General features: G+C 39.6%; 1 protein-coding gene across 3 annotated transcripts in view; it reads right to left on the bottom strand.

Annotated features, from left to right (window-relative positions):
• The window catches only part of TSC1 (TSC complex subunit 1), a 29012-nt gene that overhangs the window by 5032 nt on the left and 649 nt on the right, over positions 1-23331 (bottom strand). For 2 of the 3 annotated variants that reach the window (XM_032200142.1, XM_032200141.1), the window contains exons 2-20: positions 16973-17035; positions 15731-15904; positions 14737-14840; positions 14010-14162; positions 12352-12496; positions 11127-11281; positions 10740-10813; positions 9110-9288; positions 8547-8656; positions 8181-8304; positions 7686-7798; positions 7309-7381; positions 5884-5982; positions 4114-4684; positions 3357-3400; positions 2484-2650; positions 1440-1622; positions 952-1062; positions 264-386 (exon numbers count right to left, since the gene is read on the bottom strand). In XM_032200142.1, the coding sequence (XP_032056033.1) occupies positions 264-386; positions 952-1062; positions 1440-1622; positions 2484-2650; positions 3357-3400; positions 4114-4684; positions 5884-5982; positions 7309-7381; positions 7686-7798; positions 8181-8304; positions 8547-8656; positions 9110-9288; positions 10740-10813; positions 11127-11281; positions 12352-12496; positions 14010-14162; positions 14737-14840; positions 15731-15836 (2634 nt within the window). In that variant the 5' untranslated portion in view covers positions 15837-15904; positions 16973-17035. The remainder of the gene's footprint in view (positions 1-263; positions 387-951; positions 1063-1439; positions 1623-2483; positions 2651-3356; positions 3401-4113; positions 4685-5883; positions 5983-7308; positions 7382-7685; positions 7799-8180; positions 8305-8546; positions 8657-9109; positions 9289-10739; positions 10814-11126; positions 11282-12351; positions 12497-14009; positions 14163-14736; positions 14841-15730; positions 15905-16972; positions 17036-23331) is intronic. The other variant, XM_032200143.1, reaches the window with a different exon arrangement.

Raw genomic sequence — 23331 nt, forward strand, 5'->3', positions numbered from 1 at the left:
TTTACAGCAGTGGCATGAAGAAATTAAGAATTTATATCAAGTGGCTAAAACTGACTTCAGGTGTACCCTAACGTACCCTTCCAAGCTTTCAAAAACAGCGCACTGGAGAGATTCCATAACCACACAGTGCACAGAAAATATCTGAACAAAAGGCTAACAAAACATGTTATGAAGCATTTCCTTTATTCTGACCACAAGGCCGAGAAGAGCTTGATGATGACTTCAAGCCAAGTATTCCCAAAAGGCCCTGTCTGCAATTGTACCTTTGTAGTGTCTGTGTGCTTGTGCTGCAACTGCTCCAGGTACAACTCATTGACCTCTCCAAGAACCAGAAGCTGTCTGTTCAAGAACTCCATCTGCTGTTGCACTGATTCACTGTTGGAAAGCTTTAAAGAGAAATTAAAGAGATTCAAGCACTGAAATGAGTAGTTCAGCAGGAAAGTCACAGTTGACTGGCATTGTGTTCACAGGGTATTTTTATAAAAAAAGGGAGACAAATACAAGAATGTGATGCACCACAGATCTTAAGTGGTGAAGAAATGAATTTTCATAAAGCTGGTGACAGTCTATACAGAATTTCACCATACAGACATTGCTTCCCTCAAGACAACCAAGTTTCCACTTACATGAGAAGTCCATTTAACTTCCAACATAAACGCGATTTCTGTGATGCCAAGATTTAGCAGAGCTTTAACACAAGTTCATATTGCTCAATCTGGGAATTCCTACTGTGCAAAGATCAGCCAAAACGAGAAGTTTCAGAAGCCTTTGATCTGAGTTTAGAATTTCTTCACCACAACACATTTCTGTGTGTTGTTTTTGCGCAATGAATATCAGATTCTATGGAACTAAGCGCAGGCTTTCAGAACAAGAAAAAGCACCTGATAACAATCAACAGAGAAAATAAACAGAAAGACTCAAAGGGACTCTGGGAACAGTGACTTCTCTTACCTTTTGAGAAACCTGGCTAAGCAGCAGTTCTGTGTGACACACCTTGTTGTTAGCTTTCTTTAATTCTAACCTCAGATCTGCAATCATGTTCCGGCAGTCTTCCAGCTTGGTCTGTTCAAACAAAAAACTCACTCAGGGTTCTGAAACTTTAGTAAGGAGTAGCAATTGCATATGGCTGGAGGGCCATAACCACCAGGACCGTAAATCAAGTTATACCGAGCACTTGTGAAAGTCCCAAAGCCAGCTAAGAAACCACATTTTCCTATTTCCAAATCAAAATGGAACAAAACAGACCTATAAAAGGACAATGACTGTCCAGATAGGCATTTCCAATTATGCACTGTCTTACTCTGAATTAGGACAGTATCTCTAATGGAGATATGTAGCTTTCTCTTCAGATATTCCATGCCACGTCAGCAGGAAGATTATTTTTAACCTCTCAGTAAGGAGACAACACAATTTTGTTCAGTGTTCTGTCTGCTTCATACCTGCAATTCCTGGCTCTGGTTGTAGAATTCCTCCCGGTCATGTTGCAGCTGCCTGATTTGGCTGTGAAGCTGAGCCACTATATTTTCATGTTCCTCCTGAAACTGGTGGTACCTGGCCTGTTCTTTCTGCAGACTCAGTTTCAAGGCCTGGATTTCTTTTTCCTGTAGTTTCAGCTGGTCTTTCTGTTAAGAAATGCATATGAAGCATCAGGCAAGACATCTTCTTTATTGGTTAGAACATCTACCCTATGCCACTAGCTAAGTAAAGCACTAACATCAGTTAAACAGCATGCAGGCTCAACACTTCTCTGTAAACAGAACATCCTATATCCATGTAGAGCACATTCTTAATGGTTTTGTGGGGTTTCTTTGGCTGAAAGAAAGTTTAAATGGTGCCAGAGTGGACAGGCTGGTAACTCCAAGTCACATCCAAAAGCACAGTGAGAAATAGCACGTTCTTCCCCAGCACCTCATGCTTTTGTCAGGGACATGGGCTTCACACCTGAAATCATGGTTCATTTTATAAAACAAACCTGGAAAGCTACTTTTGATTGTTCTACCAATTTCTTAAAAGGTGAAATTGTAAATGGAAGTAGCTATAACATGGAGGTACAGAATGAAACATGCCTAAATCCGTACTGAGACATTCTTCAATGCACTTATAACTTCGAGTTTTATCACAGTAAATAACTCAAAAAGAACATTGGAATTTACCAAGTTTTTGCTTTTCCACTGCTCAGTTGAGGAGCAGCGAGTAACTTCACTAACTGTGAAACCTTTACCCAAGGGTAACTGGCAGCAGGAGTTAAGCATGGAGGCATCCATGGATTCAGTCCCCTACAGTTAAATGGAAACTGCTGGTTTTAATGATCATGGTACATGCAACTCATCCATAGGTCATTCCACAAACACTGACTTGAAAAAGGTGAGAAACGAGGTTTGTTTTTCAATCAAGTGGTACAGAAAGATGCTGGCCAAGACAGGCTGACCCTTGTTAGCACACCAGCGTGTTTAAATGACTGCTAGATTTGTATCCCTGCTCACCATGGCAGCATTATGTTCCTCCAGCGCTGTTGCTTTAATCACTTTTCGCAAGAGCCGCCGGTTCCGAAGGGCATGTTGCTGTCTTTTGAAGCGCTCATACAGTAACTGGTTGTGCAGCAAAAGCAATTGGTTACGCAGGGTGTGAATCTCATCTGAAGGAGGAGAACCTGGATTGGAGTCAGAAGACCGAGAGGTTACTGAAATGTACCGTCCACGCTCCACACCTGGGAACTATTTTCTGAAGTACACGGATTAGATTTCTTTGAAATGACAGAGTGAAAATTTGTCTGTTCCATTTGAATTAAAACACAAACTTAATTTTTTAAACATTTTTTTCCCCAAAGAAACCAGAAAAATAATGTTTAACCACAAGTCTGCTTCAAACAAGTGGCAGATGACTACAGTTTTAACAGGCAAGTTTCTAATCCTGTGTTTATTCCCCCATACTACACAAACCTCACAGGAAAAAATGCTTTCAGAAGACATTGAAAACAAAGCTGTTTTTGTCTCCTGAACATATACATGCTCCAGATAGACTGCTCCTTCTATTACAAAAAAAACAAACCAAACAAGCTTGGCATCACTCAGAAGGCTAGCAGATCTTAAATGGTCAGAAGGGGAAACCTGTAAAATTGTGGGGAAGGCAGTATTCACTTTTCAAAGCGGAGAAAAAATCCCACACCAAAAATCTTGTCACACTGGAACACGGACGCTCATCTGCTAAGCAGATAAGCCATGATTTAATGGAAAGAAGGCACCGTCCTTCTGCAGTATTAGCGAAGAAAAAAAAAAGCACATGACAGTAGCAGGTCATTGTTTAAGCAAATCTAATAATAGAAGAACAGATTGCCAAAACACAAGAAACATCCTCACCTCCAAAATGAGTCCAGTCAGCAGATTTACTTGGCAGAGACAATCTGAAAAATTAAAATGCATTAACCACTAAGTTTAAATACACAAACACTGTGCAAGTCACTTTAAAATGGAAACCCCACCTGAAAGGAGCTTACAGCCTAATAAAAGTACAATTATGGTCAATTGGTATGAAGAGAACTGGGAGGAATTGTGCAAGAAGCAGGTTGCAAGGGCAGATGGTAAAGGAGGACAGAATTTCTTGGAAATCAGCAAGAAAAATTATCTCAGGTACAGAAAATAGCATAAGGACAAAGTGGAGTACAGGGGAATGAGAGAAAAAGGAGGAATGCAGCAGATGCACCTAGCCTTTAAATCTGGTTCTCCAGTTCTTCGCATTATCTGCATTAGAAAGTGTCAATCTCCCCTGGGACTCTACAGTTGCTTCTGGTCATCTAGTGGGGCACTTTAACCTGATAAAGTCAGCAAATTTCTCCAGCAGTGGTGTGGTAACACACCCAGCAGCCCTACTTCTTCACCCCAAGCTCTGTTACTAAAGGCAGAAAGGGTTCGAAGGGCACAGACCCATTTTTATAGTAAACTAGTTACCAACAGAAATATAGAAATTCTCCACCCAAACCTAACAGTAATGTTTCACGGAATACATTTTTCATTTAGGTTTCCTAACCCACCTGCTTTCCAGACACAGATATTAAAATAAAGCCAGCACAGGAGTCTTAACAAGAAAGTTTGCAAAGTAAGACTTGCAGTCACCTACTTGTTCAGCTCCTTAGTGTGTGCGTCCGCCCCTTGCTGTATCAGCCTGTCCAGTACTTCCACAGGAGAAGTAGAGGCCATGCAGTCTTCATCCTGGGTTCCCTTGACTTTCTTTAGCAGCTCCTCAGTCTTCTTGCCAACAAAGAGGTAGGCAGTCTTTGGTAACGCAACCTCAAAAAGGTGCTCGTACAGGGGAGGCTGCCCACCCCCAAACACCACTCTTCTTTGTGCTGGTACTTTGCAAGGGCTGGGAGTGAGAATACTCGTCTCCCCAGAGGTTCCTTCCCTGTTACCAGCAGGGCTTTCACCAGAGCCTCCGCAGGGCTTGTCTATGGGAGTAAATGTTTGTTTGGGTGTTTCCCGCGCACTCTCAGGCCCAGGCTTGTCCAGAGAAGATGTTAAAGGCTCAGAGGTCTGACCGTGTCCCTGAACACCAGAGACTGCTGATTGGGTCTTCTTCTGAGAGCCCGACAGACTTTCGTTTGTGCGGTAAAACGGAGAGTCAAATCCTCCTCTAGGCACCATGTGTTCAGCATCAGTTGTGATCTCGGAGATCTCTTTAGATATTGCATCTGAGAGGGGTGGAAGGGGACACCCAGTTAGTTTAGTCAGCTTAACACACAGTTTCTGGACAGTGTATTTTTTTGCTGTACCCTAACCAGTTCTCATAGTGCCCTTAGGCATCCATTTACCTTACACATGCTTGAATGTCTGAATATAGCTAGGGAAAAAGCCCTGCAAGGTGTCCAGAAGTAAAATTATAACCAGACCATGCTTCAGAACTGAGTACAAGCTAACTCATGGTTCTATGACAGAAGAGTGATTCACTTGCTTTAAGTAGCTCTAGTTCTTAAATCGGTCAACTTGAAACATTTCCCAAAAAAAAAAAAATAAAATCCCAGTGTTAACAATGTAAGTGCGTCTTAAAAAAATAAAAATATTACCTTGAAGGTAAGATAGATTTACAGCAGCTAAAGTATCTGCTTCTAGAGTTTGCTTTTTACTATTCTTTTATGTCAGGACCATACTCACTTAAGTAGTCTTCTGAAGAAGATTAAGTTTACTGTTTTACTTTACTGTTTTGACTGTTTATGTAAAACTCTTGCATTTGAAAAGATGGTATTATTTAAAGACAATGCAGACCTATTCTAAATATGGAAAGAAGTAAATAATTGTGCCCAATTTCTGTAAGACAAATCAATGACGTCCTGAAAAAAAAATTAAGAGTTTAAGAACAAATGCACAAGTATCTCACTGAAGCTCTCAAAACAGGATTTTTAATTTTTAAATAAGAGTTTTGTAGGGATTCTTTACATAGGACTGAAGTTGCCTTATAGTGAGAACAAATGTTATTACACTACCTAATCACCACAGATTTACTCATTCTCCTATAGATTTGTTTGTTCCTAAAATAAATATCAGCATTACTAAGTTCTGTCATTTCAGTCAGCTGCTCTCTAATAAAAAAATATTTACTTCAGCAAACAAGTCTGAGTTCTAGGTACTAGTCTTCAGCATTGGGCAACTTTTCAAAGGAATAAAGCAGGTTGCAACAAGAATTCCCATATCGTAGACCCAGAAATGACACGTTTAAAATTAATTAACGGCAAAGCTCACAGCGAAGGTATTTAAGCATATGAAAGTTACCCTAGAGAATACTGAGAACAGCAGCGATACAAGGCAAAACAATCAAGCACAAGCCAAGAATCTTACATTTCAACATTAAAAACATTTCCTTAGCTAAGATGTTTATAAAGATAACAGAAATTACCTTCCTCTCTGTCCTTTTCAGCACTATCTTCAAAAGACAAACCACCTAAAAACTCCGGAAGATCACTTAAGGTTACTGAACTTTTACTACCAGGTGTGTCTGAAAAAAAGAAAAAAAGTTATTTGTATAGATGCTGTTTTGTCCAGCCTTATTACAGCACAAAACAAGCCTTATATTGCTGTAAGGGATAAGATTAAATGTGTCCCTCTTTCCTCTTTTGAGGAAGCATCTGTTCCTGTGGAAACCAGTTCCGAGATTAGTCACATGTTTGTCCCAATCCAGAAGTGTAGTTTTGTAAACTTAACATTTGCTACTGCACAACAAGTGTAGGTGGCCTCCTCTACAAGTAAGGATGTGTTGTCTGCAATTGAACCCATTAAATAAATAAAAAAGCAGCCAATATGTAGTGCGACAACTGTACTTCTACATTAGCTTTAAACTCCCTCTTGGCTTCTGATTTGACTACTCGAGGACATACCCCCCAAACACCCCAAAAAGGAGGTGTAGTAAGCTGATATAATACAAACTTGACCGTATGTGACTGCTGATCAGAACTGTGAGCCAGCTGCCAGGGATAAACACACAAAGGCATGCAGGATAGAAACCTCATGCTCACAGCTCAGGAACAGATTAGGAACCCACTGAAAAAGCTAGCCTGCTCTTGTGATTCAGGAAGTTCAGATTCCAGTGTTGCTATAACACTTCAGCAGGGAAAACCAGCTTAAGTTTCACTATCATCTCCACCTTGAGGATACTAAAGATGCACATTATAGAGGTTTCAAACAGTGCCCAAATCCCCTTCTAGAGCTGTCACAGGTGTAGATGACAGAGAATGGAAAGGATTCTAGATTTACCTATTAGAAGTTGAGTTCCTCAACCATCCACTGTTGCTTTCAATATTCCACAGGACTTTAAGAAACAGTTCAAGTACAGAAATACAATTGTGGATAGCAAACAAAGTTTTTCCAAAAGTCTTTAAAGGAAGCGTATCTATCCTCATATCTGGATCAAATTGTAAGGCTGCACATGTGACATAATTTGTTCAGTAAAAACTTAAAGTAAAACTTGTTGCTTCTAAAAAAATTCACCCTCAAAGCATCAGCTTTAAAAAAAATCCTTTTCCAAACTTCAGTGTTGATCTGCATATTTAAATTTAAATATGCATGAGGGGGCAAATAGGCCAGTTAATAAAGAACAAAAAACAAATATGCAGGCTACTTCTGAAGGTGAATAGTTAAAATGAAATCAAAAGCATCATGGAAAGGTTTGAATCACAGTTTAAGGCAGGATTCTGGAACTATGAAGAACTCAGGGAAAAAAACAGAAAAACCTTTGGAAAAGCATTTGGCAGTTGGAACACATAAATAAAAACAGGATTTGTTTAAAGTAAGTTATTGAAAATAGGGAGAGGAAAGTGGAGTTTACCCAATGACTTATCACTGTTTGTGACATTTTGTTGTCGGTACAATAAAGGCCTCCCAGAATCTGATTTGTCCTCCTGGAAAAAAAAAAAGACAACATACATATTCTTTGCATCAGACGTCTATTGGAAACAAACCTCTTGGATAGTTTCATAGAAAGAAAATTTCTGCAGATATGTGCACGTTTACACCATCACACAAAAACTGTGTAACTAGAAATGGTAAAAGTAGTCAAAAGCAGTCTAACCTTAGAAGAAAATGAGGTTTTACAATAGAATGCCACACTAAGTCTGTTACTTTGATTTTCCTCAGTTACAGTCATTGCATGCACAGCCAGTCAATAACAAGTCAGATTTATTTGGCAGAAGAATTTTGTTGTACCTTTTTAGGTGGTGTGGCAGCAGCTGAAGGAAGTGAAACATGCACAAAGTCATCTGAAGTGCTGGGTGGAGGAGATGTGGCTGGCGTTCCCAAAGGTGTTCCTTTACCCCCTGCTGAAAAGGGGGAGCAAAAGTTTCCTCAGCAAGGATCCCCATTCCTCCTTTCAGTTGAGAATTATATGTGAAGAACTGTATGTTTAAACAGTATCTCAGCCATTTACTTCTTACATCTCTTTCCACTATCTACCAAGATAAAGACACACAGTTTCCAATGGGGCTGTTTCAGACTTTGGCACTGAATTAATTGCAATTTGTCTCACTGTTTGCATTAGTACTACTCTGGATGACCAGGTACTCCATTCACAGAAGTAATGACTTAAACCTATCAAACAGCAGAGTGCTGCAACCCCGTTTAAGAAGCTGACAGCAAAAATTTCAGCCAGAATTTCTATTTTAATAAATCTTTAAGGCCTAATCCAAAAAATGCAGCACGTACCAGATGTGCCAAAAGCTTTGCTGTAAGGTTGCGATGAAGACTGGGATGATTCTGATGGGACAATTCCAGGGGAGGTTGGTGGAGTGGTCATACCACAAACTGCAGAAGGACTCCAGATGGTAACCTATGCAAAACCAATACACGACGAACACAAATCAGCAAAGCTCAGAAAAAGAATGTGTGCACTGTCAAACATGCACATCTACACTCTGATATAGGAAACCAGATGGGAATAAATCTGAAATACACACTAAGTTCTGAAGAATTCAGTGCTTCTCCGAAATGTGATTTTGGGGTTTTGTCAATGGAAACTACAAGCAAAGTGCAAGGCATTAAATGCATGCTGCATACAACCTTCTGCTTTACCTGCTGTGGCTCAGTTGACAGCTGTATTGACTGTGGGCTCAGAATCTGAGGTAGCTGCCCTGGCATTTGTGATAGTGTTAGCCGAGGAGTGGAATATGGGGTAGAAGTCCCTGAAAGTTTAAGAAACATAAATTAGAAGTATACTACATATCAAATGTAAATCAATGATTCTTTTGGCTAGTAGTAAAGGCTTTTAAGCAAGACATTTCAAGTCTGTTCAACATACACAACGTACACAGCCATAGCGAGCAAACAAGAAACTTTTCCTCCAACACCAGAAGATATCTATTGCATATATTACATACTACAGCTTTTGGTTTTTTTTGGTTTGGTTGTTTTGAGGGGCAGGCAGAGGCACTGAAAAGGCAACTTTGTCAACATTCTGAATGTCTGCATGATCAGAGCATGCACGCCTATGTAAATATACATATGTGTTTTAAATGAAAGTTTGTTTTCCAGTGCCCAAGAACTGGACTTCAAGTGAGATAATAAGATGCCTCTTTGCTCTAAGGCCCATTTTCTTCCAGGAAATGGGTATTCATTAGCCATCAGGCAGATCTTACCATAGCTGCTCTGTGTGTCAATGTAATGGCTGGCACTGGGGTCAGTTTGATGATGTTTTAAGTTTGTACAGGGTTTCCGAGATGCAGAGTAATAGCCATCTTCATACGAGGCTTCTGCAGGGTCCAGGGAGATTTTGGCACATTCTATCACAACATCATGAGTTTCTAGTCTTTTCCACCTGCAGACAGTTTTTGGATCCAAAAGAGTAAGTTAGTCAATTATTGTTACAAACAAGGGTTCCTGGAGACATCAGGAATTGGCTTATAGGATGGCTCATTTGTTCCAGACAGCCCTGCATACTCCCAGCCAGAACTGGAACAAGGCAGCATACAGAAATTGCAACCAGATGACTTATAAAATGGGGTCTCAAATAGGAGACAAACAGCTTTGACACAGAGATCCATAAAGGTCTGCCATGGAGCACTCTGGAAAGGAGGAATAGCATATGAAGACTTGGTTGATCCTGAGCTTCAGCAACTGTAGAAATCAGCTCAGCTAGACTCAGATGTTGGTCAAAATTTAGAAATGCCAGCAATGAGGGAATTATATTATTTAAGCAATCACCATCCGCAATGCCAGTTTCAGGTTTGTGTTTTTCCTCCTAAGCTTTGGGAACGTCCTTTATTATTACTACTTCCTTCATTCTGATTTTTTTTCCTCACTAAAGTTAGCAGCCATATTAGATCTGTCCAATATTTCAGGGGATGGAAGTTCACTGTAAAGAAGAGAAAACACAGAAGGCTGTCTATTAAAGGCTGAGTCACTTCTGAATGTAAGATATGTGAATGATACCAGATCAGAAGGCTTCAACAGTTAGTTTTGTGCCAATTGAACTCCTTAGTGGCGCCACCCTCCCTCCGTACCCATTCTCCCTGTCTGAGAGAAGCCTGCAAAACTGAGCATTGTGATATTCAATAGGTTCCCATTTAGTAGTGTTTTCCTAGTGGCTCTGAAAAGCAGGGCAAGAGCACTACTGTGCAGCAACAAGAGTCAATTTCTCCTCTTCAGTGGCTGGGCCTGTGGAGACAAGAGAAAAGCAGCAAGTGGTGCTGCTGCAGGCAAATGAGCCTATTTCTAAAGAAAACTAATACAACTGATGTTAAAACATACCTGTTAAAAGAATTGATCTGTTAACTGAACCAATATCTAGGTACCAAAACAAGACACACTGAAGTCGTTTTCAACACAAATCCCACCAAGTACTTCAACAAACCAAAGACGTGACCCAAACCTTAAGCCAATGAAGCAGGTCAACACCAGTAGTTTCTCTTTACTTACTATAAGCAAAGTTTTTTAGAATTTTATGAGAACGTTTCATTGTTACGTCATAAAATTAAGAAAGTAAACTTAAGTAAAAGACAGATTCTATCTCAGATACCAAATGAATTTAGAACCCCAACATCATTGTTCATGGCCCTTCACAAAAGATGATTCTTATTCATCCATCTGTAAGCTTGGATGAAGAAATTCTATGCATTTACCTGGTGTACCTATGAAAATGGATGGTGAAACACCACTGGCACACGCTGTTGTTGATAGAAAAGTTTTTACTGTAAGCCTTCTGAAATAACTCAGCTAAAATCCGGTCACTTATAGACTTCCTTAATAGCAGAGAGAATGTGTATATACCTTCGTGGGTCCAGTTCATGGTCCTTAGATCCAGTCACTAATTCCGGATGAATTCGCACATGTTCCATCATTGGCTGGATGAGCAAGAGAAAAAAAAAAAAAACTACATTTTTCTGATTGCACTAAAATACACAAAACTGATGAGCAACCTGCTGATCTCAATAGGTCAGAATTTTCATTTAACAGATGTTTAAAGTTAGCACATAACATCACAGACTCAAGAGACGATCTTGTTCCCAAATGAGATTTCAGTCCTTTAATAGCCTGTCTGTAGAGTTGAGCAGGTCTCAGTTAAACCAAAGTCTGTGTTATAACTTAACACACAACTGCCTTTACACAGCTATGAATTTTTTGTCTCAGACAATACAGTGATGAGCAGCATTTTACCTTCACTACCTCTTCAAAGGTCTCCAAGTTTTCCTTCATACTGTAGTGAGAACGCAGAAAGGAGACAAAATTGCAAGGATACATTCCGTAAAGACGATGAAAAAGAGCATAAACACTGGCATGAAGATGGACAAGATAAATCTCTGCCACGTGACCTGGAAAAAATAGTTAGAATCTTTTTCACTACACTGAAGAACAAGATTTCTAAGAATGCAAGCAAACTGTTTTTACATTTGAAATGCTAAATGGAACAAGTCTTCTGAAACACTAATAGTCCCTAAAAGCCACGAAGTCTTCTTAGAAAACAGACAACCCATTCTCATCAGCTCACAGCAAAACCAAAAATTAGATATGGACCATTAAGAATGACAGGATACTCATTAGAATTAGTCTTTACAGCACAGTATTTTCTACTCAAATAAAAAACCTGAAGCCACTCTAAACACTCTAAATACGGAGTTTGCATGATGGCCTGAACGATTAAAGAAAATTAAGGCATGCTTCACTTCAAAAGTAAAAACTAGAAGTTTGTCTTTCACAGAAAACACGTTCACAACAGACTTGACTCTTACTAGCCGTATTTCTTTTCTGTAAATTCCAACCTTGCCCGTTGTCACGGGCAATGTTACATTGCTTTGTAAATAGTATCTTTATGTGCTTAACACAACATTTGTTCATATATCCGTAAGACATACATAAGTAGCTACAGTGTTGGATCTCAGATAGCTTACAAAAAATTCAGCAAAACCAGTGTTGTGACTGAGAAGACTAGGTTTGCCAACACTTTCATGATAATTATAACTGTCATTGATAATTGTATATTGAAAGGAATTCTTACATGTTGCTTCTTCCCCCTCCCCACTCACACCTGGGAAACTCAAATTCCCAAATATCTGCTTCAAACGTTAGCGGTTTTTCCTTTTTCTACCCATTAACATCAATCTCTGCTTTTTCACTGCCATCAAAGTAGCATTTCTGTCCCGTAAAACTTCAGATAACAGCAGCACCACACTAGAGAATCTAAGAGTTTGCTAACTTTTGAGCAAAGCAGCACTGCCCAATATTATCAAAGAACAGAATAGTCTGTAATCTTAATACACAATCTTCTGCATTTAAATAATCTCAGACCTTTAAGAGTCTCACAAAAGAATGTGCTCATCAGCTGCATAAGAGTCTCAAGAATACTGCTACACCATAACTGCACGTAACAAAGTTGAAATCTCACCTGGATTCTGCAAGCACCAGGCTGAGAGACGCCCAAAGATACCAAAGAAATCATGAAGGTACTGTTTGCCAGACTGAGGAATCATTGGCAACATGGTTATTAGCACTAGGACACCTGTGGTGAGTACTACTACATCTGTGTCAGTCTGCAAGAAGGGAAAAAACTTGCATTAGTCAGTTAAGAGAGTTTAACTTAATTTTTCCAAGGATGAAGTAAGCACTGGAATCATCATCATGGAAAAAGTTCTCTACTTTGAATTGGTCTGAAACCTACCATATCTTAATGGACCAAAGTTACTGTCTCTTTCATCCAGAATAAATCTAAGAAAAAGATTTGAGATTCTTGCTCCTGTCCTGTCATTTGCCTCCTGCTTTTCTGTAAAAAAGACTTGACTTAAAAAGGGAACATCACCACAGTTCCATCAATTAAGTAGGAAAAAAAATATTACTGGTATGTGAAGCATCTTACGTACTGCATTTCCTACTCCACAGAGCCAAGCACATGGTGTTCAGAGCATACAAAACTGCAAATCTGATCAGGATATTCAAGGATGTTGGTCAATTACCAACACAAAGGTCAGAAGTTTTTCTATGAAACCTGTATTCACGCAAACTTACCTTTGTGCATCTTGCGAACAAATTACCTGCCACATCAAGTTTTCAGGATGATTAACATGACAAGTTATATAAATTTGGTGTTTTAAATCTTCACTAAATTAAAAGCTAGCTTTTCTCAGCTTCAGAGGCTTCAAATGTGAACCAAAAAAAAACCCTTAGTACTGTTAAAACACTGAGACTTGAGGGAGCCATTGCTGTATGGCATGCAAGTGTAAACAATGCCTGGTTGATGACTCCAGCTGCTAAATATTTCATAAAGCAGTAACTCAAACAACCAGAACCCCCTGGCTTACACTGAGAGAAAGGGGTATGGTAGCAAAAATCTTTAGCTAGATGAAACAGTAATAAAGACCAAATTTTAGGACATGACACAGGCTATGTTTAAACTCTTTCCCAGTACAGTCCCTGCTTGCCTCCCCAATTCAACGTATGTTTTCCTCAGTAGTTCCTCTGCTTTGCCAGGAGAGGGGCATGAATGGCACAGGTAAGCCTGTGGCCAGATGCTGCTAAGCTGTTCTTGGTATATCCCAAGAGCCCTTCCAGGCTGATGGGACATAGTAAATGTTACGGATCTTTCTTCTTCTGCCTCCTCTATTCTCTTTATACTCCAGATAGACACCTCTTTACACGCCAGCATGTCTGCAGCTAAGATGGGAAATTCTACTAATTCAAAGGGAATTTCACCATGGAATAGTCTGCTGTATGGCTCAGCTGCACTGCAGATGGAGCAGAGTATATCACCATCAGCTTCACCAATGGCTCTTCGTCTTTGACTTCTTTTTAAAAGTTGTAGTGAACTTTAAATAACCCTAACTCAAAATTATATAGTGCCAGATGCTGTCAGAGACAGGATTGTCAGTAATAAGAGGAGCAGCACAGAGTATTCAGTTACAATTTTTCCAGTGTGCCTCTGTATTTTCTCTCTACTCACAGAGTAACTAAATGACATCAAAACAGAAAATAAATGCCTTTCATTACAAGTATGTATGCTTACTTCAAGTGTACAAGTGTTTTAATAGACAACAGTAACACAGTTCTTACCTTGAGACATTTAAGTAAAGAAAGTAGGAGAGGTGCTTGAGAAAGCTTATGTTTCCAAGATGGTTGTCGTCTTATCACATGTCCCAGTAGAGAGAGAATGGGTAAACGGGTAGCAGCTTTGCCCATATATTCATTAATTTTGTCCAGAAGGTGCTGAGAGAGGATTTTAGAGTGGTAGAAAAAGGGAAGTTTTGTTTGATGAAAAAGAATATACATCAGTTAAATATATATATTCAAAAAAAAATAAATCTATATTCACCAGTTTGCTATTGTCAGTTGTAGAAACTAAGGGCATTTTACAAATATACAGGAACCAAATGCTAAAAATCTGGTCAACCAAAATAAAAATTTCTAGTGCCACTCTCTCAATCTATTTAAAGATGGTTACCTGCTCCAAAAAATACTCCGATTGTTTCAGGCTAATAAATCTAACATTCAACAAGCAGCAGCATTGATGCAAAGAACAAACATTCTTCAAAATAGTCAAATTTTAGAGGTTCTTTGGTAAATCGTGCCAGTTTAAGCAACCCATGAAATGGAACATTTTAAAGATTGAAAAAAAACACCCTACTTTTGATAAAGAGATACTACATGTCTACAACAAGGTAATTACGTATCAGAATGTAAAAACAGAATACAAGCAGATACTATTTAAATGCTTCTTTAATTACCAAACTAAAATTTGCCATAATTAACAGCAGTAGTTTTTTGTTTATTTTTTTTTTACCTTGTCATGAGGCTCTTGTAGTGTGGACAGTATATGCAGTGCCTGCTGAGAATTGGTTTCCAAGTAATAGTCTACCAGGTTGTTCACAAGCATAGGTCCACGGTCTATCAGTTTGTTTGCAACAAGACAAAAAAAAAAAAAAAAGTACATTCTCAATATACAAGATATGAAGCATTTATTACAGGAATGTTGCCCAACTTTGCGACAACTATTGCACAATTTATAACAAACTAGTACCTACTGTCTCAGACCTTTCAGAAAATGAGACCTCTCAGCTACGTTCACTAGTTCATGACCATTCAAGCAATTACATTGCGTTCAGTAGGAAAGTAACCAGTGTATTTTGATTTGTTTTGTTGTTTAAATGAAGAACAATTACTGAGGCACTGCCTAACCTTAAAAACCTAGATGAAGCTAACTGCAAGAATGTTTTACCCAGCAGGGGCAAAGAGTTCAGGAGCAATTTTATATTCTCTCCCTTCAGCATAAAGAACAACCTCAGGGATAAGGAGATTAACAATGCTCTCGTTCTCTGAAAAGGCACCATCAACATAAGAGATGCCTTAGCAGCAGAGAGCATTTTTTAAATAAAGTCTGCGTCTGAAGTTTTGTTTAAGGTCAGGTTTTTACTTGTTTGTTCTGAACAAGCAAAATCCCACTAGTTCCCATAATGGGCATGACACCCAATTCTTTTTACACTTGACAAAGAAAGCGTCATCAGCCCACAACTTGAGGTTATGCCCCAGAAAAATCCAATCATTTTATAACAGCATTTTAACAATTATTTAACAAACCTTCCAAGAGACATGCCATTAAGCAAAACAGACTGAAGAGAACCTTCAACCCTTCAAGCAATTTAAGTCCCAAATACTAAGAGTTTCCTTCAAGTCACATTTGCAAAAGAGTGTATTTGATAGAGAACACCATCACATTATTCTACCTTTGTTGGTGTAAAAGCAAATCCCTACCTCCAACAACTTTTAAGGATACATACCACAAATGAGATTATCTTTGAACGCAGCTGTTATGTCTTCCAGGACACCCAGACTTGGAGAATCCAGCATTGAGAGGAGCTCACCAACATTTCCTTGTTGTGCCATGATGCATGTACTAACGTGAACGTGGAGGTTAAAATTTCAGGAAGTTCCTCATTGGTGCCTCTACCAGACTAGGAGCAAAAAGATAACAGATAAATGAGCTTTCCTTTTTCCCTTTCTATCTTAGATTTCTTGTTTCTCTATTTCTTTTCTGCAGTATTGCCCATTTAACAGTTTTACACTGAAAAGATTGCTAGAACTTACACACCTGCAATAAAAGCTGTAAGAGAAAATGTTTGTTTGTTTTTAAGACATTAATCTATCATATGGAATACCTTGGATAGTGTACACAGACTGGGGACTGTCAAACCGTTCGTTCTGTTTCAGGAGGTTTATTTTTTTTTTTTATTTGCTCTCCAGGTAAGTCAACTAAAACTGAAGTTTTGAATAAAATGCAAATAGCTCCCTGGAATCACTCCATTATCATTTTCTTACAGCAATTCCTCCTCAACCAACCTTTCAAGCACTCCGCACAGTAGTCTAGACTCTGGAAGAAATATGCAGCTCGAGATCCTTTTCCACTCCTGTGGCTAGATGAGAAATTCACTGCCCTCGGCTTTCCATTATTGCATACTAATAGATCTGTGCTTTAACACTTGCAATATGGCCAGGTTGCAGCTGTTCAGAAACTCAGTTAGGGTTACTACAGCTGCCGTTGCTTGGCCATCCGTGCATACTAAATTACAAGCTTCGCAGCACAACATACCTCATTTTCACATGTAGAATCCGTGCATTATATATTAAAAACCCCAGAGTGCACAAGCTGTATAGATTACTACAAACAATACTGTGCAGATTAAATGGCTCTGGTCACCTTCACAGTACTAAGGAAGAGTAAATCTAAACTGGGGCTTTTTAGGTGGCTTCCTTCCATGTAGCAGTGAGGGAAGGACATAGTTATCACACCTAACACAAAATGGACTAAGTTATCATCCACCCGTAAGAACCCTACGCTGAACCTTTCAAAGTGGCAGAAAGAATCTGGCTTCACATCACACCAATTTTGTCAGCAAGGGTTTCTTCTCTCCCCTCCTTCCAGCTAGCATATATTTTTCATTTCCTATATGGACTGACACATGACCAAGTTTCCATGCAAGGTTTTTGTGTTTTTTTTTTTACTGCAACTGTATATACTGCACCTGTTCTGTGGATGCGTTGAGCTTCTGTCTGCAGTGCTGTCAACCACACACCTTTCATGATCACTAATAAAGAAAAAAAGCAGGAACAGATTAACAAAAGGTACAAATTATTTCTTCCTTACCAAACTGCGTATATTCAGGACAATGCTAAATTCTTTACCAAGAACAGCAGAGCTAGGTATAAGTCAGCCCTCTCTTTGAAAAACCCCAAGAAGTGTTGCACAGTTGTCCTTCCTGCAATTGCCCATAGGTTAGGCTGTGCAATGGCCTCAAACTAGATGGCCTTCACAACAGGATTATAGCTTTGCACTGTGAACCTTAAGAAGCTGCTGAAGAGTTTTATTTATGGTAAGTAAAATCTTACACACGCACACGTCTTCTCTTATCACACCAATTTCTGACTCCAGAATAATTACTCTAACTGCCTAAGTCTCCAGTCAAAACACTGTTACACATTAGCTAAGGACCATATATCAGTGTTCTATTTTAGGAGATAATGCTCTAATTACTTATATATGCATTATTTTCTTGAAAGCGCGTGTTTGACAGAGTTACTGGATGGCAGGAGTTAACCCGTCTACCGGCAAACTTCGTCATTTGCAACATATCACTTCCTAGTTGCAAAGCTGCCCAAGGTCACTTTTATTAGGGACACAAGCCATCAGCTTACTTAATTTGGCACTGATTGCAAATTCAAAGGTGATAACATAGCACCACACACACCACAGGCATTTCTATAGCAACAAACTTTCTTACAGGCTTTCAGTAATCGCAGTGCCAGAACACAAAAACACCCTCGATTTTCGACGATCAGAGCTGAGCAGTCCAAGTAAGATTTCTGTTCCTCTCCCAGCAGCCAGCAGTCTGCTAATGCAAGAGCTGAATGCCATCTCTTTTTGCATCCCGTGCTGGCAAGACCTTAAAAACTGCAGATTTAAAAACCGGCTGGTACTATAAGCAAGACTTTCAACTAAAGATAATAAAATGGAAACTTGGGGGTGGGGAGAAGAGTCACTTTTTACTGAAATGCATAACAGATTCCGGTCTGCTTTCCAAAAAGATTCGGGGTGGGATTTGCTGGTTCTGTGGGTTATTTTTTTGACTCTATATTGTGCAGACTTCCAAGCTTCAACTTCTTCCTCAAGGAGCTTGCTGTTGAGAGGGGAAACAACGTTCAAAGAGCAAAACCATCCATTCCAAAAAGTTTTAAGTCACTCATCCGTGCACCCTAAGGGGTCAACCTCCTCCTTTGTTACTCATTTTCAGGAGTCAAGGCTTTGTTAGTTTGCACGAACCACACTAATAGTAAATTTGTTAAATTCCAGATGTATTCAGATACCCTGAACACACACAGCCCCAGAACACCAGTGCAGAGCCCTACGGGGATATGGTTCCCTCCCAGGAATCTGTTCATTTCTGAGAACTCTGCCTTTGAGTCCGACAGGGCTTGCTAACAAAGGTGCCTCAGTTTCCATCGGGTTACAGCCTCAGCTATGGTTAAGCAAGAGATTCACCGAGCAACCTGAATTATTGTCTAAAGCCTTGTTAACAAAAGAGATACACGACCACACCCCCAGATCAGCTGCAAGCAAAACCTGTTTTAGGAATTAAAGCAGCACAAACATCAGTCTCTGGTTTTTGTTGTTTTACCCCATCAAGACCTTGTCAACACTATTGCCTTTGTTCCCCCACCCCACTGCCAAAGCAACTGCACGCACAGAATCACGGACTCCTCACCACAACCAACGCTTTTATTCCTTATTTTTATTTTTTATTTTTATTCCTATGCTTTCAGTCAGATGTGGAAAATTCAGGTTTCAGTGCTCAGCAGGTCAAAGGATTCCAGACTTCTCACTATTGGCCTGATGGCCCACACGAACACCATGATCAGATAAAAGCGAGGCTGACAACACAACCTTAGTTCGTGGTAACTCCACGTGGAGGTAACTAAGAGCTTCCCAAGCTCCCTAATTCAACCTGGCGGCTCCAGTGACCTCGTGCCAATAAATGCAGCGTAATCTAAATGAACTCGTCTATCAGTCGATTGTGTGCTCAATGTGCTTCATGTGGAGTGAAGCAATCTCCACTCCAGAAGGCAGCATTCAAAATATTAAAAGTATTCTGACCTAGGTCAGAACATGGGACAGTATTACAGAGTCATTTCATTTAACGCAATGTTTATCTGCTGAAATCACATAAAAACAGTGCAATGTTGTCACCCCTCTACACACAAGCAGTCACATTTTTAAAAGGCAAATCAGTTTTCTTGATCCAAGATCTCCTTTGAAATTGTCATTTGTGAGGAACGGATTTGAAGTCCTGGCTCCTCTAACCTAGTACTGGGACCACGGTGCCCAACACAAATGAACAAAGCAGGGAATTCCAGCAATGGTGTTGAACTGTCACACGTTTTCTTTTCTTTTTCTTTTTTTTTTTTTTATTTTTAGGCAAAGACAGCTGAATAAGTAGTTTACATGCAACAGGCATTGTACTTAAACATGAAAGCACCACGCTCCGGAAGATGGAAGCGCAATTCCCAGGAGCTGTGGTACCTGTGATTTACGAATAATCCCATCAGTAATTTGGGATGGGATTTTCAAATCCCGTAGATAAGGAACCCAGGACAGGCCAAGTCAGGGAACTTCCACTATCTTGTAAAGCAGTGAGATCACCACCGAAAGCCATGGTATTTTGCATCTGGGATTGCTGTAACATCCGTGGTGAACTGGATCACCCTGAAACCTTTATAGCATCACATCACGGCCACGTCTTTCTTCTCAAACACACGGTATACAAAATGAACCTGTAATTCTTCCATCCCAGGCTCTTGCAATCATTCCCCTATTAGAAGAATTTCCACATCCATGCAGCCATGCTTTAAACTGCCAGGATTAAAACAAAGTTAAGTAACTTTTCCACGCAGTTTGAGGCACTGACTCTTCGCTAACATTTTTATTAGTTTTATATGAAATATCCGAGGGACTAAGTAGTAAAGACTGAAAAAAACACAAACATTTAATTACCTTTTAAAATGCAACATTTTGGTCTCACTGGAAGACACAAACATCAATAGCAAGCTTCTCATTCCTATACTCAAGGCCTTTTATAAAGACAAATTTAAAGTACGAACTTTAAGTACCATCACTTAAAGACTTCAGAACCAGCTTAAAGGAATTGAAGGAGAAACCAAGAAGCAAATAACCAATTTGTTGTTTTTTTAAAAACAGATTTTCAGAAGCTAATTTAACGACAATACAATATAGTTAAGCTGCAAACTCAAGAAAAAGGGGAAGACTGCATAAATATTCATTGGAACTGGCTAAACTGAGCATGAGATAACGGAGTATTTCAAAAGATTATGACTTCTCTAAGTATTTCTGTCAAGAGATGTTCTTCAGTTCAGTGTATTTTTATCTCAAGCCAAATGAAAAAGCAGCTGGTAGTGCCAGTTATGCTTCGGTGAGGGGTGGGGAGGAGGGGGCACACTCGGCACACACACATATTCCTCCACAATGTCCTCAGCACTCAGTATAATAACACCAAAAACACTTGGTGGGGGGAGAGCAGCGTGCATGGGGTCAGCACCAGCAGTTATTTCATCCCTCTTTGTTAACCACATGTTAAATTTGGGATGTGCAAGGAAATGGTTATTTACCCCCACCAACGAGGGAAGAGGGGGATTTTAACAACTTAAGACCACTGCTGTCAGCACTGAAGTGAAGCCAGACCTCGAGACTTAATTTTTTCCATCTGATTTCCCCTGCAGGCAATTCAAGGCCCACAGGTATTGCTTTGGCAGAGGCCATGAATGAGGAGAGAAGTGTTTTACACTGACCATTATTTTTTTTTTTAAAGCAAAATTCAATGAGAAAGCAGCCCCTCACGTTCAAAACTTTGAAATGCTCTGCAGTCATAAAAGGATAAGCCTCCCTCCCTCCCATCTGACACACCAGAATTCGAGCCTGTTTTAGGTTTCCTAGAAATATCTGATTTTGTAATTTCTTCACAACTAAACGCTACTGCCACAGAAGTGACAGTGCCTGCGGAAAACAAGCAGTGAGTGAGAACCGACAGCAGGGACAAAAAGCCACGGTGGCAATAGGGCAGTAAGCAGCTGATCACACCCCTGCTCACCCCCTAAAAATAACAGCCCTGATCAATTCAAGCCTCGGATCTGATGGATCATTACAGCTGGCAATACAATACATTTAATTTATTTATAATAATCTGAGTGTCTGCCTTCTTCTAGTAGTCTGCATTTTGCTGGTTATTTTAAGATCTGATACAAGATCCCACTCCTAAACTCAGTAATTATTTTATAAGATAATTCATTAGCACATTCACCCTCACGTATTTTGTTACAGGTGCTTAACTGAAGCAGGAAGATCACAAAAAAAAAAACCCAACACCCTCAAATAAAAAGAGAGAATCACATTCAGCATTTTTAAAGATTCTTTTGAAACTCTGCTGTGCCAATACATTACGCTAATTGCTACCCATCAAACTTCTGTCAGAGGGAAGATTATTTAAAAGCAATGCATGCTGAAAAAAAGCCCAAACACAGCAGAGCTTAACGCTTAACCCTTTGGCAGAAGCCATGCTAACAAGTCAGTTACTAACCTTAAAGGGAATTGTCTCAGTTCCTTATATGCAACCATATATATTAATGGCAAATAAATAAGAGAAAGCACTGTTTTCCAATGCCAATTTAATTAACTGCACACGAGGAAAATAGATTGAATGAAGGAATCTTTTTAAAGCCATGAACAGGTGAATGGAGAGCTCTAGATTTCACAGCAACACAATGGCTGAAGCTCCTAAATCTCTGCAGCACTGGGTTTTTTTTTGTTTGTTTTTGGTTTTTTTTTTGCCACCAAAAGAATCCTTTAAACAAATTCCAAGCATTATGCTGCAATGCAATAAACCTTGAAACCCTGCAAACTAACAAGTGTACTCAGGCAAGACATTTTAACTACCCCCAGAATTAAAGCAGGCATTACACAGAACCAAATGATGTCACTTTCTTAAATTAAAACCAAAAAAGAGTAATACCCAGGGAAGTGATGGCAGCTCACTGATTTAAGAAGTTTGCTCGGTATCTTAATATGATACCCAAAAACATGTCTATGCTACCAAGGCAGGCATTATTACTTGTCTTCAGGACTATTCAACTATGTAAAAACACAGCAGCTACATGCTATACCAAGACCCTAAGTTGCAATATTCTCGCAAAAAAATCATACACCTGGCTACAACATGCCATAGAAATCTGGTATCGCTTCCACCACTGAAGAGTGCATTGACTATTTGACTTGTTTATCATGGAAGATACCTTTTCCAAAGAGCTATGTATGTGTGTGACTACGTCTTGCAGGCTATTAAAGTCAGTCTCTGTAAGAATGCAATAATCACATCAGCAGCTTGCTTCCGATGTTACAAGGTATCAGACAGCTGTAAGAGTATCAGGGGTTGGTACAAGTCAGTGTCCCAGCAACCCAGCTCTAAGTGGGGCCAGCATTAAATGAGAAAGTTACTGAAGGTAACTTGTTTGTTTCAAACACCAGCACATCTGCAATCGGGCAGTACATCCCACCTGAGAACCTTTTAATAAGGCTGCTTTTTATTAGTCACCGTAAGAGTAAACTCTCAGGTAACAGAGTCAAGGAGCTGAGATTGAAAAACAGCCAAAGATAAAATCATTTTAATTAAAGCCTATCTCATGACACATTAGATATTCTGACTGTATTTTCATCTGACTAAGTCGGTATCACCCCACATAAATACAATTTAACCTTCTGGTGATGAGGCTGGTAACTAAAAAACAGAAGAGGTGGGGTGTTTTTCTTGTTGTTTGTCTGCTTTTTGTTTTGTTTGTTTAAACAGAGTAAGGGATTTTAAATCCTCGGTTATAAGCTTAAACATAACTTAGCTCATTCTGATAAGCAAGCAGATCTGGTGCCTTACTGCTGCTTAGCAAAGTAAAATCAACTCTGGACAGATGTATTCCTGATGCCTGCACTGATTATTAGGACTCTGGGTTTTCAAATATTCGGTTGCCAGTTCCCTGCTGTTCATACACATAAACTGAGGAGGGTCTGACGAGTCCCCTACCTGATGGGATCGCTTAAGTAGTGCTTCAGGTATGATGGATTCCTAACAACTTGCCAGGAAGGCAGCACTGGGACACTACACGAGCAGAGCAGACAAAGAACGAAAACCTTCTGCGTTACCGTCCCCTGGAAGGGTCTGTGCAAAAAGCAGCTCTGGAAAACAGTTCTGCAGACAAAGGCTGATCCCCGTGTCTGTGGGTTTTGAATCACATACTCCTTTAAGGCATGTGTTTTTCGCTGACTGCCTTG

This window comes from Aythya fuligula, chromosome 19, assembly GCF_009819795.1.
Source record: "Aythya fuligula isolate bAytFul2 chromosome 19, bAytFul2.pri, whole genome shotgun sequence".
In the NCBI taxonomy this organism is placed as follows: domain Eukaryota; kingdom Metazoa; phylum Chordata; class Aves; order Anseriformes; family Anatidae; genus Aythya; species Aythya fuligula.